This window comes from Phocoena sinus, chromosome 20 (genome assembly GCF_008692025.1).
Source record: "Phocoena sinus isolate mPhoSin1 chromosome 20, mPhoSin1.pri, whole genome shotgun sequence".
Lineage (NCBI taxonomy): Eukaryota > Metazoa > Chordata > Mammalia > Artiodactyla > Phocoenidae > Phocoena > Phocoena sinus.
The window spans coordinates 56669483-56682341 of record NC_045782.1 but is presented as its reverse complement, the minus strand read 5'-3'; the positions used below and the strand labels follow the sequence as shown (position 1 = coordinate 56682341).

General features: G+C 36.8%; 1 protein-coding gene across 10 annotated transcripts in view; it reads right to left on the bottom strand.

The window, feature by feature from the left end:
* The window catches only part of ABCA5 (ATP binding cassette subfamily A member 5), a 66676-nt gene that overhangs the window by 36789 nt on the left and 17028 nt on the right, over window positions 1–12859 (bottom strand). For all 10 annotated transcript variants that reach the window (XR_004347570.1, XM_032616961.1, XM_032616958.1 and 7 more), the window contains 9 exons: window positions 12508–12737; window positions 10756–10897; window positions 9233–9421; window positions 7650–7797; window positions 5549–5717; window positions 4355–4413; window positions 3032–3142; window positions 1424–1599; window positions 785–904 (listed from right to left, as the gene is read on the bottom strand). Coding sequence is in view for 9 of the 10 variants with exons in the window: in XM_032616961.1 (XP_032472852.1) it covers window positions 785–904; window positions 1424–1599; window positions 3032–3142; window positions 4355–4413; window positions 5549–5717; window positions 7650–7797; window positions 9233–9421; window positions 10756–10897; window positions 12508–12737 (1344 nt within the window). In the remaining variant the exon portion in view is untranslated. The remainder of the gene's footprint in view (window positions 1–784; window positions 905–1423; window positions 1600–3031; window positions 3143–4354; window positions 4414–5548; window positions 5718–7649; window positions 7798–9232; window positions 9422–10755; window positions 10898–12507; window positions 12738–12859) is intronic.

Genomic DNA, 12859 nt, shown 5'->3' with positions numbered 1-12859 from the left:
AAACACCGACTATTTCGCTTTTACCTGAACAATTAAATTTTGTAGATGTAACAACTGCTCGTTAGAGAGTTATGCTCTGTATTAGTTCAGGGAAAGAAATTTATTTTAAGACTATTTTTCATTTTGAAAATATGGTGGCGGGGATTGGGAGGAAGATAAATTGACTCAAAGCCTGAACCACAGTCCTCCCTAAGCTACAGCAGCAGGGCGTGTGGCAGGAATGGTGGGCACCCAGGGGGCTCCCGGCCACAGGTGTGCACCTGGCAGCTTTCTAACACTGCGCAAAGCAGTGACCAGCTGGTTCTCTGTTTCTGCCAGACAGAGGAGAGCACAAAGCAGACCCAATAATCAAATCAACAGAACAGTGAAAAACGGAACTGTTCGTTTGATTTCGTTCTTATTTTTAAATTTTTATTATAAGCATTACAAATGTATAGAAAACTGAAGAGAATAATAAATATAACAATCCTTTCATAGCCACCACTGAACTTTAACGAATGTTATTTTACTTCAGATCCTCTCTCAGGGAAATAAATCTCTGCAGGTATAAAGAAAGTCAGTCCTATCCGTTCCCCTTCCGAGAGATGGCCACTAAATTAAAGATGCTGTATATCTTTCTGACTTCAGTTTTAAAACCTTATTACTATAATTACATCCATAATAACGTATAGTATTTTATGTATGTTTAACATTTGTACAATGTGTGTATGTGTATCTTTCTACAACCACTTTTTAATTCAACATAATTTAAAATTATCTCATCAATGACACTATATCCGCTTACCTTTGGATCCCCAAGAACAGCGATTCCTACAGACAGTTTTCTTTTCTGGCCACCACTTAACTTTCTGGCCTGATTATCTTTGATAGCCTGCATGTCTAAATCCAGTAAAACCTTCTGCACCTATGAAAGGAAAGTGTCAATAAACGTTTTTTAAATCACATCATTTACATAATTACCAATATTAGTTTTTAAGTGTTCTAATTTTAATGTCAACTTTTTAAATGTTCTTTTAGTCCAGAACTTAATTTTGACATATATCCATGTATAATTTTGAAATAACAGCTAAAAGGATTCCTGATGGGAAGGTCTGCTGTACTTTTGTGACCCCTGGGTGGTGGGAGGGGATCAGTGCAAAGGCTCCGTGTGTGTCTGTGTGGCAGGGGAAGGGGGTGGAGGCAAAAAGAAAAGAAAAGAAACATCTATATTGAGAGATTAGAATCCTCCAGATGAAACAAGGACTATTTTCTATGTGCTAAAACTTTTGCTCCAAGTTCTAATTCTTTATAATGACTTTCTGTTTACTGGCTCAGAACAAGTTTTATATTTAGATTTTCAAGCATATTTTTATTACAGAAGTTATTGCACAAGGTTACTAATTTACAGCAAATAAAAGTAAAGATTTCTATATGAATAACGTACTTCTTGTATTATATTATTGGCTGGAACTCCTTTGATTGAAGCCAAAATGGATAAATTTTCTTCTACTGTCAAAACATCAAAGTGTATATCTAACTGTGGACAAATGCCAATCATTTTTCTTGCTTCAAACATTTCATCTATTTCTGAGACTCTGTGTCCATATACAGATGCAAACCCTAAAAGCAAAATATATGTATTTACATTAAATATATTAAGAATCAAAAAGTATATATGTTTTAGTATATACTAATAATTTAGTTATTTGTATGTAATAGACATAAAATAAGAGTCAATATAAATTTGGAGGACACAACGCACCCTCATTTCCATACTGGTGGAAATCACCATCATACTGGTGACTTGCTGCCACGTATATTCCAATCTCATTTTCCTTCAATTTCAGGGCATATTACAGAGTGGAAAGAGCAAAGAACCATAACTTTAATACTAAACAAAATTATCTATTGGTGCATTAACTAATATTCCAGGAACAATTTCCCCTCATTTCCAGGCATTATGCAACAGTAAAGAGAACAAAGAACTTAAAATTTACCCCTAACCAGCTGTGTGGCCTTGAGAAAATCACTTAATCTAAATCCAAGCTTTTTTCTTCTATAAACTGAATACGAATATATCCCCCTTTACTTAAGAACTATTAAACCAATGTGCTAATGTATGGAGAATTGTAACAAAAATAATAAATCCTTATATGAATGAAAGGTATTATAATTACCCTCAAAGAGTGACACAGAGATAATCAACGAAATCAAACTTATTTTAGAAGTGAAACTACATCTGAAAAGATGCAGGATCAGGGCTTCCCTGGTGGCGCAGTGGTTGAGAGTCCGCCTGCCGATGCAGGAGACACGGGTTCGTGCTCCGGTCCGGGAAGATCCCACATGCTGCAGAGCGGCTGGGCCCGTGAGCCATGGCCGCTGAGCCTGCGCGTCCGGAGCCTGTGCTCCGCAACGGGAAAGGCCACAGCAGTGAGAGGCCCGCGTACCGCAAAAAAAGATGCAGGATCAATACACGGAAGTCTGGCCCTTTCTTAAATTACAATATTTATTGTTCTGCCACTCTATTTGGTTGCTGTGGAAAAATGGAGCTGCTGTACTGAATTCTCACCTACAGGGCAGTCACATGTAACAATTATACGCTTGAGGCATTGCTCTTACAAATCTATTTTAGGAGATTGTACTGACACTCGACATTCTTTCCTTTTGAACTACTGTTGGATACTTAGAAGTCTTTATTTTCTCAACCAAAATTTCTATGGGCCTCATTTAATTTCCAATTAATTACTGATTTATCCTTCCTTGAAAATGAACAGTAAACAAAAACACAAGTAAAATGCCTGATAAAACAGGCACAAAAGCAGATCCTCCTTATTAAATATGACGGAATCACTTTTATTTTCTATTGAAGAGAAAACAAGTGTGTGTGATCAAAAAAAAAAAATATATCTTTACAGACACAGAAGTTGATCCCAAATCAGTGACAAAAATCAATGGGTACCTATCACAAGGATAAATAATTACCATGGTACCTTAGTTAATAACCCTAATAAAACAAAGTAAGGGATTTTTCTCTTTAAGTCAAAAAACTCACCATCCGAAGGTGGGCACAGTCCACAAAGAATATTCATCAATGTACTCTTTCCTGTTCCACTGTGGCCAAGTAACGCAGTAATCTGACCCTCATATATGTCAAAGGATAAACCTAGTTCAGGGAAAAAGGAGAAGTCTCACATGTGATTCTTATTTCTGTTGAGCCATGTAAGACAATACACAATACTTGCGCAACCTTGAAAGAAGTCAATAAATTTAAAGACAGATTTAAAGTTACCGGCATATTTAATAACATAATATTTAATATTATAACACAATAATAATTCTTTGTTATAGTCAATGGTATGAACAATAAGAAAAATGATATAAAATAAGCTTTTTCTTTTTTTATTACGCTAACCGATTTAGAGGGGGCACAAAGCACGGCGGGGGGGATTTCTGTGTACCCCCTTTGGGGAACTTCCAAGGGAATTAAAACAAAAGGACAGACAAAAATTTGTTCCCAAGGGTACTTAGAGGCAAGTTAAATCTACTGGCAAAATACCAGAAATTAACCAATAGCTTGGAAAAGGCTAAGTAAATGCTTTAGAAGTTCAATTTAAACAGGAGTAAAGTAGAATGAATATCACCAGATGGATGTGTCAGTGTTTGAAAGGAGACAGCAGAAAGGGGGCTGAAAACCCAGCTTCAAATAACTGTAACCCCTGATCTGATGAAGGTGATCTCACGCTGATAGCATCGCAAGACCTGCAGGCCAGACGCAGCTTCAACTCCTGCCTGAGTGCCCAGCCTGCCAGCCCCGCCCTACAGATTTCAGACTTGTCAAGCCCCACAGTCGTGTGAACCGATTCCTCAAAAATCATCTTCCCCGCTTCCTGCCCGCCCCTCCCCACAGTGCTCTCACTCTCTGTGTATATGTGTGTATATATATTCTAACGATTCTGAAGAGCCCTGACGGACACACTGCTAAACACGCCACAACTGTCAGGACAGCTCCCCGTGACAAAGAACTATGAGACCCAAAAGGTCAATAGTGCCAAGGCTGAGAAACCCTGTGTTAGGACAAAAGGAAAAAAAAAAAAAAAAGGAACTACCATGTATACACATGCTAATAATAAAATGAAAAAGGACACAGATTTGTTCAAAGAGTTGACTATTTTTCATCTCGATAGATATTACTTTTTTCTTTTACTACTTTGATGCTAAGTTTTAGTACGACCATTAGTCACATAAATAAATGGAAGTATCCCTAAAGGAAAGAGAGAAAATTGTGGTAAAGAATTTAAATTTCCCACAAACTACGTACGCTGTTTTTCCATTTGTACTTTAATGCTATGGACTGAACACTAGGAAAGCTACTTACTTCTCAAAGCCTCCACATTTTCACCTTTCTTTCTGTATGTCTTCTGAATACCACTGATTCTGAAAAACACCATTTTCTACTTTATAAGTATTTAAAGCAATCTATAAGTACGTGTTTCCATGTATAATATTTTTAATCAAAGCTGTCATATTTAACGGGAATAATAATAAAGTATCTTCCTACTACAACAATAAACCAAGGAAATCTAACAATAATAATAAAAGTATTTTAAAGAAACGACAAGAGAAAAGTATAGTATTTCTCTCCATTTTAAGTGTTATTCATTTATTTTTCAATGATAAGCCAACTTCTAAAAAGAAACTGAAACATTTGACTCAAGCAATTTATAGATTTCTTATTTCACACTGGATTCTTTTCTGTTTGTAATTAATCAATACTCGTTTATCAGATAAGGGAGATTAAAAACCGAGCGCTATTTCACATCAGCACTTGTCTATAAATGTGAAGTGATTCTCTCCTTCCACTTTAAATGTTTTACATAATTTTTGAAGGAATGAATGGTCTTGTTCACCAGTTTAAATTTTACTCTTAAGAAGGCAGACCGCCAGCCCACTGACTGCATCTTAAGTATCTAACTCTCCCTTGCTTTTATACATTTTTCTTAAATTTAAAAAACACAAATTATACTCCACTTTTTCTTGCACTTTTATTTCTTTTCTCGGTCTCATTATTTTTTTAATTTGGTTTTGACTGAACTAGAAGGAACAGTAATGAATTTCCTTCATTCTCAGAAATTAAGTTGATGTGACAAGTTAATTATGTCACGATTTCTAAGGGCCTATGAAATCAACAGAGCACAATTTAGTGTGGTGTATATCTCAGACAATGTAGCCTGAATAAAAATAGAAAGTTAATGTTTATTCTGTTTTAATCTACATAATGAGGAAACTTTAAAATAGCTTAATTTTATAAATACTAGGTTTTATTACTTTTAAAAATTTCTATTCAAACATAAAATTTCAAACCTAGCAGCAACCTTATTCTAAATGGCCGCAAAGAAAATAAAAACTTAAAAGAGAATTAGCCCTTAATACTGATTTTTAAAAAAGCATGAAATGTGCACCAAATCTCCAAAGATACCATACTTACATGCATTATTTAAAAGATAGGATCTAAATGTGGCATGTTCCATGAGCAGTTCTTAGACCTAAACTGCCAAAGATTAAATCATACCTTATGGCTTCTTTTCCTATAAATTCTGAAGAAACAGGCTCAACAATTTCACTAAAACTAATACTCCCACTAACATTGCCCTCCGATAACTCCTTATAATTTCTTCTGCTCTTTGACCAATATGATGGCTTCAAAAAATAAAACGATGATCTCCGTAAACCAAATTCTCCTGGAAAAAAAAAACAAACCTGAGTTATCCTAACAAATTATTTCTGAAAACTAGTTATTAAATCATAAAGGCAGTCTGTGAAACCTAAGACAACCTAGATCTAAAGTTTAGACATAAAATACTAAATCGATAGTGTGTGAAAAATAAAAGTTTTACTGACAAATAACTCTTGTCCATAAATAGTTTCAGAGTTGCTGAGAGTCTAGGGAACGTAAATGTAAGCAAAGTACATTTTCTGCCCTACAGAAACTTACATCGTTAGGACTACATGTACGTACTAAACGGCTAAAACACAACGTACAGCATGAGGCGTGCCACGCACAGTGCTAATAAGAGTTCAGAAGAGGAAAAGTTTACATCTGGATAGCCTGAAGGCTTGAATGAGTATCAGCTTAGTGTTTGAAAACAGACAGTATTCAGAAAAGCTGATATTGTTCATAAAGAAGACTTTTTAGAACTAGGAGAAAAACACAGCCAGCCACCAGGACCGACACAGGAGACTTAGCTCTGCCTGCCCACACAAGCATGTACGTATTTTCTTCCTTTCTCCCCAAGGAAGCGACCCTTGCCGTCCTTTCTAACATCCACCCCTCCTCTAGACGAGCGTATGTTTCAAAGGGCTCTGATCCCAACGACAGAGAGATGCCAGTGGACCTAATGAGCCCCTGGCAGGCTCTGGTGGCTGCTACCACTGCAGCCACAAGCAGGTGCCAACCAGACAGGAGCGAAGGGTTTACTGGGGGAAAGGCAACCTCTCCCTCTCCCTCTCCCTCTGTACGGGAACAAAGAAGCACAACCCCGTGCAGCCAGGAGGAGAGCAAACCTGCCAGATTGAGACCAAGAGGCAAGAACACGGAGAAAGTGGGTCCCTGATGACACAGCTGAGCAAGTCCAACTGACCTGGGGTCCATCCTATCTTTGGACTTTAAACGGAACGCTTGATTTCCTTCTTGTTTAAGACAACTAAAGAGGTTCTCTGTTATGGGTAGCTAAAAATAATGTAGCGGATACACTGCAGATGTGTTTAAATAGATAAATAGGACCGTGTGGATGGATGTAAAATACAATACGGAGGGGCACAGTGGCTAAGAAGTGACTAAATACATAAAAGCAGTGTGGAGGAAATTAACATGTAACAAGTTTCTACTTGATTCACCAGGCTGTGCCCACCCAGCAAGGTGTCTGAGCAGGAGATGAGCTTGATCAGAGGGAACGGTGAGGTTCTTAGACAGACGTGAGGTAGGCAGTTAGATGGAAGCTGCCACGGCGGTCTAGACTAGCAGAGCCCACCATGCCTTCCTGCAACTACAGAAACGTCCTCACCTGAGCTCTGCAGTGTGGTGACTAACAGCCAGGCGTGGCTGCCGAGCACCTGGCCTGTGGCCTGCGCTACCGAGAAGGAACTGTTAGCTTATTCGATTCGAAGTAACTCAAGTTTTAAAAGCCACACCTGTCTTTCCATATAAGACTGCAGGTCTGGCACACAGACAAAATGAATGAGGAACTCAGGGGGAAAAGGAAAGGGGGTGTTGGGTATTTGGTAATATTTTGAATCCGCACAAGTTTGCTGTCGGTGCAGGATGAGGGATGTGGGGAATGGGAGGGGTCACCAGGTTGCTCGTGGTGTCGGAGCTTATCGGGTGAAATAACAAAACACCGTAGCCGAAACGATGGACGTGGGGAAGGACTGAGTTAAGGAGTTCAATGAGGGACTGAAGGCTTTCAAAACAAACTGATCTCTTTTCACCCACAATCTCCTTATACATTCACTAGCAGTTAATGAATAAGGTACGAAATATACTTATTTAAAATTAAATTAAAAGCTGTAACAGTGAATACGACTTAGAAGAAAATTTTTTTAATTAAGTTAACCTTAAGTGGGCAAAGAAACCTAAATATCTTTACTGTAAAATCCAATAACTACCTGCATACCTGGAATGACTTGATCAAGATAGACAGCCAGAAGGACATAGAATATGCTGTTAAGGGCCAGCATGATAATAGTAATAATCAGAGGATACGGCCCTTCAGTCAAATTAGAAAATAGAGCACCTTCATTAGAATCTTCTAAATGCATGACCTGAAAAACAGAAACACCAACTTTATTATATAAAAATGATAACGTATTTTATCATTTTATAAAATAGCTAACACTATTTAGAGCTTCTCATAATATCCAGAGTCAGTAAACTGGGCCTTTGAACAGATTAAACAGTCTCCACCAAACTGGTAACGTGAGTTTATAAAGAAAACAGTAAACTTGACCAAACCGTGAGTTTACTACAGCAACCCCTTTCAACCATGTTTTCAATGCTGTGCTTCTAAAACCAGTATACATCTATTCTTGGGGCATGTGCAATAATTCTAGTGCTATGATTATCAAATGAAATAAAAACTAATGCAAACAAAAGGGTTATGGTCCACAGAGAAGTCAGACAAATTAAGTATTAGAGGATAAACTTATGGTCAGCACCTTTCAACACTGAAAAGGGAGAAGGTACTATAATTAATTAACACAGCTATTAAATTATTCATAGTAGATACAGGTGATAGAGCAGAAGGAAAGCAATAGAGACTGAGGCCTCGTTTAGGTCTCAGCCCTGCCATTAAGTAAATAAACTTTAATTATGCTGTTCTGGAATTTAGTCTCCTCATCTGTGAAATGAAGGTGAATTAAAAACGACATTCAAAGTCCCTCCCACTCAACAAAAACCTATGAATCTATAATTCTCCCTTCCTAAGGGGACTCAGTGGACTCTCAAAACATGTAATAACAGCTCTTAGGTCTCAAATAATTAAAATTCGTTTAACTCAATATTCATAAACACGCAAAGTCTCACGAATAAGAAGTCTATCCAGCCAACATGAATAATCTCTTGTATTAAGTAATTACATTTTTTCTTTACACATTAACCAAATTTGTGTTCTGATACATAAAGCAGTTTCTTATAAGAATTTTCCCCTTAGAACCTGAGTGCCCTGTAAAGACAAATAAAAATCAAATTTATAAATCTAAATACTATTTAGGTAAAGATAATCTCATGAATGTTGGACCTATAAAATCCACAAGGTACTACTTTCACTACTACAGTCAAGAAAAATTTGTTCTGCTTCACACACAATTTTCTCCCAGGTGCACATGTGAGCTAAATTTACAACAGGGAGCAATAAATCCAGGCCACAGAGCAATCTAGATTGCCTGACGCATAAACCCATGACTTCTAACAAACTGAGTTACTGCAGTGAAACAGATTATTGAGATACACTAAAGGGAAAAGTGGAGAACTTGTTTATAAACAGGTCATATAAATAAAAAACTTTAAAAATGGAGAAAATATAAACGAAACCAGTATAAAATGTACTCCAACCTTCAAATATCATTCCTTTTTCACGTTGAAAATTTTAAATAATGTTTTTTGCAAACTAAGGGCAGTATGCATCGTAGTATAATATGCTGCATGGAAGTGGAGAGAAAAGAAAATACTTAGTGAAAGCAAGATATGTATATTACCTACCTGTGCGATACCAATCATAAAAGTACACTGACAGAAGGGACTTAGAAGCCACACTAAAGATTTGGGAAAACCTTCCACGAGGACTATCAAAAGGCCAACAAATCCAAGAGACACAGTGACTAAAAATTCAACTATTCCCACATGTTTTGATTTTTTAAAAAGAGGCGTCAGCATTAAAGCAAAAAATACCTGTAAGATATAAATATTAAGGTTAAAGCATTGTTCATATACACTGGTATGAAAACAAAATGAAATTTTCCTTGTGAAAGAACAAGTTCTTTTCATTAGAAAATACATTCATTGAAATACAATTAATTTCTAAAGGCCATGGTGAGATATTTAATTTTCATACAAATAGTGCTCTACATTAAAAATTTAAACCGACAAATATTAAAAACTGCAGTTTATCTATGTAATAGGCAAACACGATCATCTCAGCACTGTAGAAACCATAAACCACCGTGTGTTTCTGCAGTTAGGTACGGACAAATATGAACAAAACGGTATGTCAACAAGCTTTTACACAGAGCCCCTCTTTTCAACTTCACGTGTTGACAAGAAACAGAGCCAGTTAAAAACCAGGCAATTATATAGAGGAGCATATCAGCTATTTGTAAATTATCACGGTAAACAGCAGGAATGGGACTTCCCTGGTGGCGCAACGGTTAGGAGTCCCCCTGCCAATGCAAGGGACACGGGGTCGAGCCCTGGTCCGGGAAGATCTCACATGCCGCGGAGCAGCTAAGCCCACGCGCCACAACTACTGAGCCTGCGCTCCAGAGCCCACACACCACAGCTACTGAGGCCTGCGCACCTAGAGCCCGTGCTCCGCGACAAGAGAAGCCACCGCAATGAGAAGCCCGCGCACCGCAACGAAGAGTAGCCCCCGCTCGCCACAACTAGAGAAAGCCCGTGCGCAGCAACGAAGACCCAACGCAGCCAAAAATAAATAAATAAATAAATGTTTAAAAAAAAAGAGCAGGGGTGATAGTCAAAATATTTAACAACGGATACAGCATGGGCACATAAGCCAATCAGAATGGAAACTGGGACCACTTAAAACAAAAGCTTGTCATGAACGTCCAACGTTTAACCAAACTACCCAATGGAAATCAACACTGTCAAAGAGCTACATTTACAAAGATATATCTTTACACGACATCATCCTGTGACATAAATTAACTTGAAACAGTCAGGATCTCATCAAAACAAAGGAATAAAATGTCCAGTACCAGACAATCTTAGTGGTGTATAATAAGCACAATTAAATGAAGATAGTGAAAGACAGACACAGAGGAACTGTATGTGGAATACATCATATGAAAACAAGTTAAACTCAGACTTGAGAATATTCTGTAACTTTTCTAAAAATATGGAGGCACAATGATACAACTCATGTATCAGTAGCCTAGTAACAATCTTGTCTTTCACGGGAAATCGACTGTAAGTAAACCAAACAGTAAGACTTTATTAATCAAATATTTTGACAGTTCTTTATTCCCATTTCAAATGAAAGTACTTACAGATGATAAGCCATACAGGAAAAAAAGTAGAAATATCACAAAGCAGCTACTTTGAGGAAATAAAGAAGAAGCTGTTGCAATGACTGCCATGAGAAGGGACATGAGAAAAATCAAACTTGTATACAGAAGGACCCAGGAGAGCCTGCAATGGGAACACAGATACATTTACGGCTAAAGATATAGGCTTTAACAATTAAAAAAAAAAACAAAACAGAAACATTTTAAACAAAACTTCAGCTTTATTTTAGCCATTTTATTCTTAAAATTAAGCCAATCTCTTCATTTCTTTGTATGCTCATCTATTGAAAATTAAAGCTCTCATACGTAATTAAAAATACAGCAGCATTGGTTAAGTTGTCAGTAAAAGTATCATCTGACACAGAGATAAAATGGTGACTATCTTTCCAAGAGTCCAAAAAAAACTGTACAGATTTATAGCAATTCATGATTAATTTAAATCTAAAACCCTCAAAAGTTCAACAATGCACAATACTTCTGATTTTCTTAAAATACGAAAGAGTTTAATGACTGACAATTTTCTTTATGGTACATGCAACAAACTGATGGCTTCTGGTACTTTAGACAGTAGAGGTTACCTTGCTAATCGACAACATAATTACTACAGGAACACAATGTGAGATCAGGAAGATCAACAATGGATTCACTACAGGACTCAACATTTCTCCTCAAAATCAGTGCTCAGTGAAATCACCACAGTATTTAGTTTCATTTTATTTTCATTTTTCAAGTGAGCAGATAATTTAATGTATGCTATCATAAAATCACCAAAATGGGGCTAAAAGATATCTGAACTACCAAAACTAAAACCATTATTTTACAGAGGCAAAACTGAGGCACTGAGAAACTGATTTGCCTACATTCTTCCAGCTACTGTTTCCTCACAGAATACTTTAATAACCAGTGCATCTCAAAAACCAATCACCAGTAGAACGACAGGAGAAAAGAAATGCGCAAAGATGCTAAGTCATACAGAATGACCCCATTACTTAAAGTGCTTTAATTAACTGTTGCATTGAGCTAAATGGAATAAAATGGTCTACAATAGTAACTCACATGCAACAGTATTAACTTTCCCCCCCAAAAAAGAGGTCAAAATAATGTTGTTATTACATAGTGGAAAAAGTACGAAAAATACACCTAGAATTATCTATAAAAATGCATGCCTCTATAAAATTATCATTGTATAAAAATGCTAACGTGCTCACTTGGGAACTTTTTTCATTTGTTTCTCCAGAAATTACTTGCATATTATAATCTTAAAAAGTTCACAAAAATAACCACCTCCAGGGGAAAGAAAGCCCATATACTACATACACAAACTTCTGTCATTTTGATTACATTTTAATAACATGTATATGCTATGATACCTGAGGAGGACTGTAACAGGCAATTCATTTCTAACTTCCCCAAATCTCCTATTTTCTATACACTAAAATATACACTGAAATACATGGAGCACGCCTCATCAACTCAAACAAACTATGAAATAAAATTTAAATATATAATATCCACATGAGCTTTCCAAAGCTCACCTCCCTTATGTTAAAACAAGCCAATCAACTGCTGAAGCATTTTGATGGGTCTCAAAAAACTCCAAGACAAAGGCAATAACTATGAGAAAACAGCGTCAGCACCTCATCAAGTCAGGCGAACAACAAAGTTACAGTTCTGAAGATTTGTATACTTATACGATTATTAATCACACTGAATAACAAAGTTTTAATAACATACCAAAAGGCAGTGTCATGCAGTCCCATTATCTTTAAAAACTCTTTTAACTTCTTCTCTTTTTCTGCTACGATATGAATTGCCAAGAAGTATCCGAAAGGTGAAAATGCTATAACTAGGTATATTAAAATTACTCCTCGGGGAAAGGTATCTATTTCCACAACAGCAGTTTCTCCCATAAGGACAGCCTTAGTTGGCTCCAGCTCCTTCCAAAAAGAAACATTGGTCTTCAGCTGTAATTAGAAAATGTACATACATTCAATTAATTTAGTTCCGATAGTAGCCCCTAAAATAATGTGACAGTTATACCCCCAAATTTAATCAATAACCTCGTACAAATACCATCCTCAAAAAG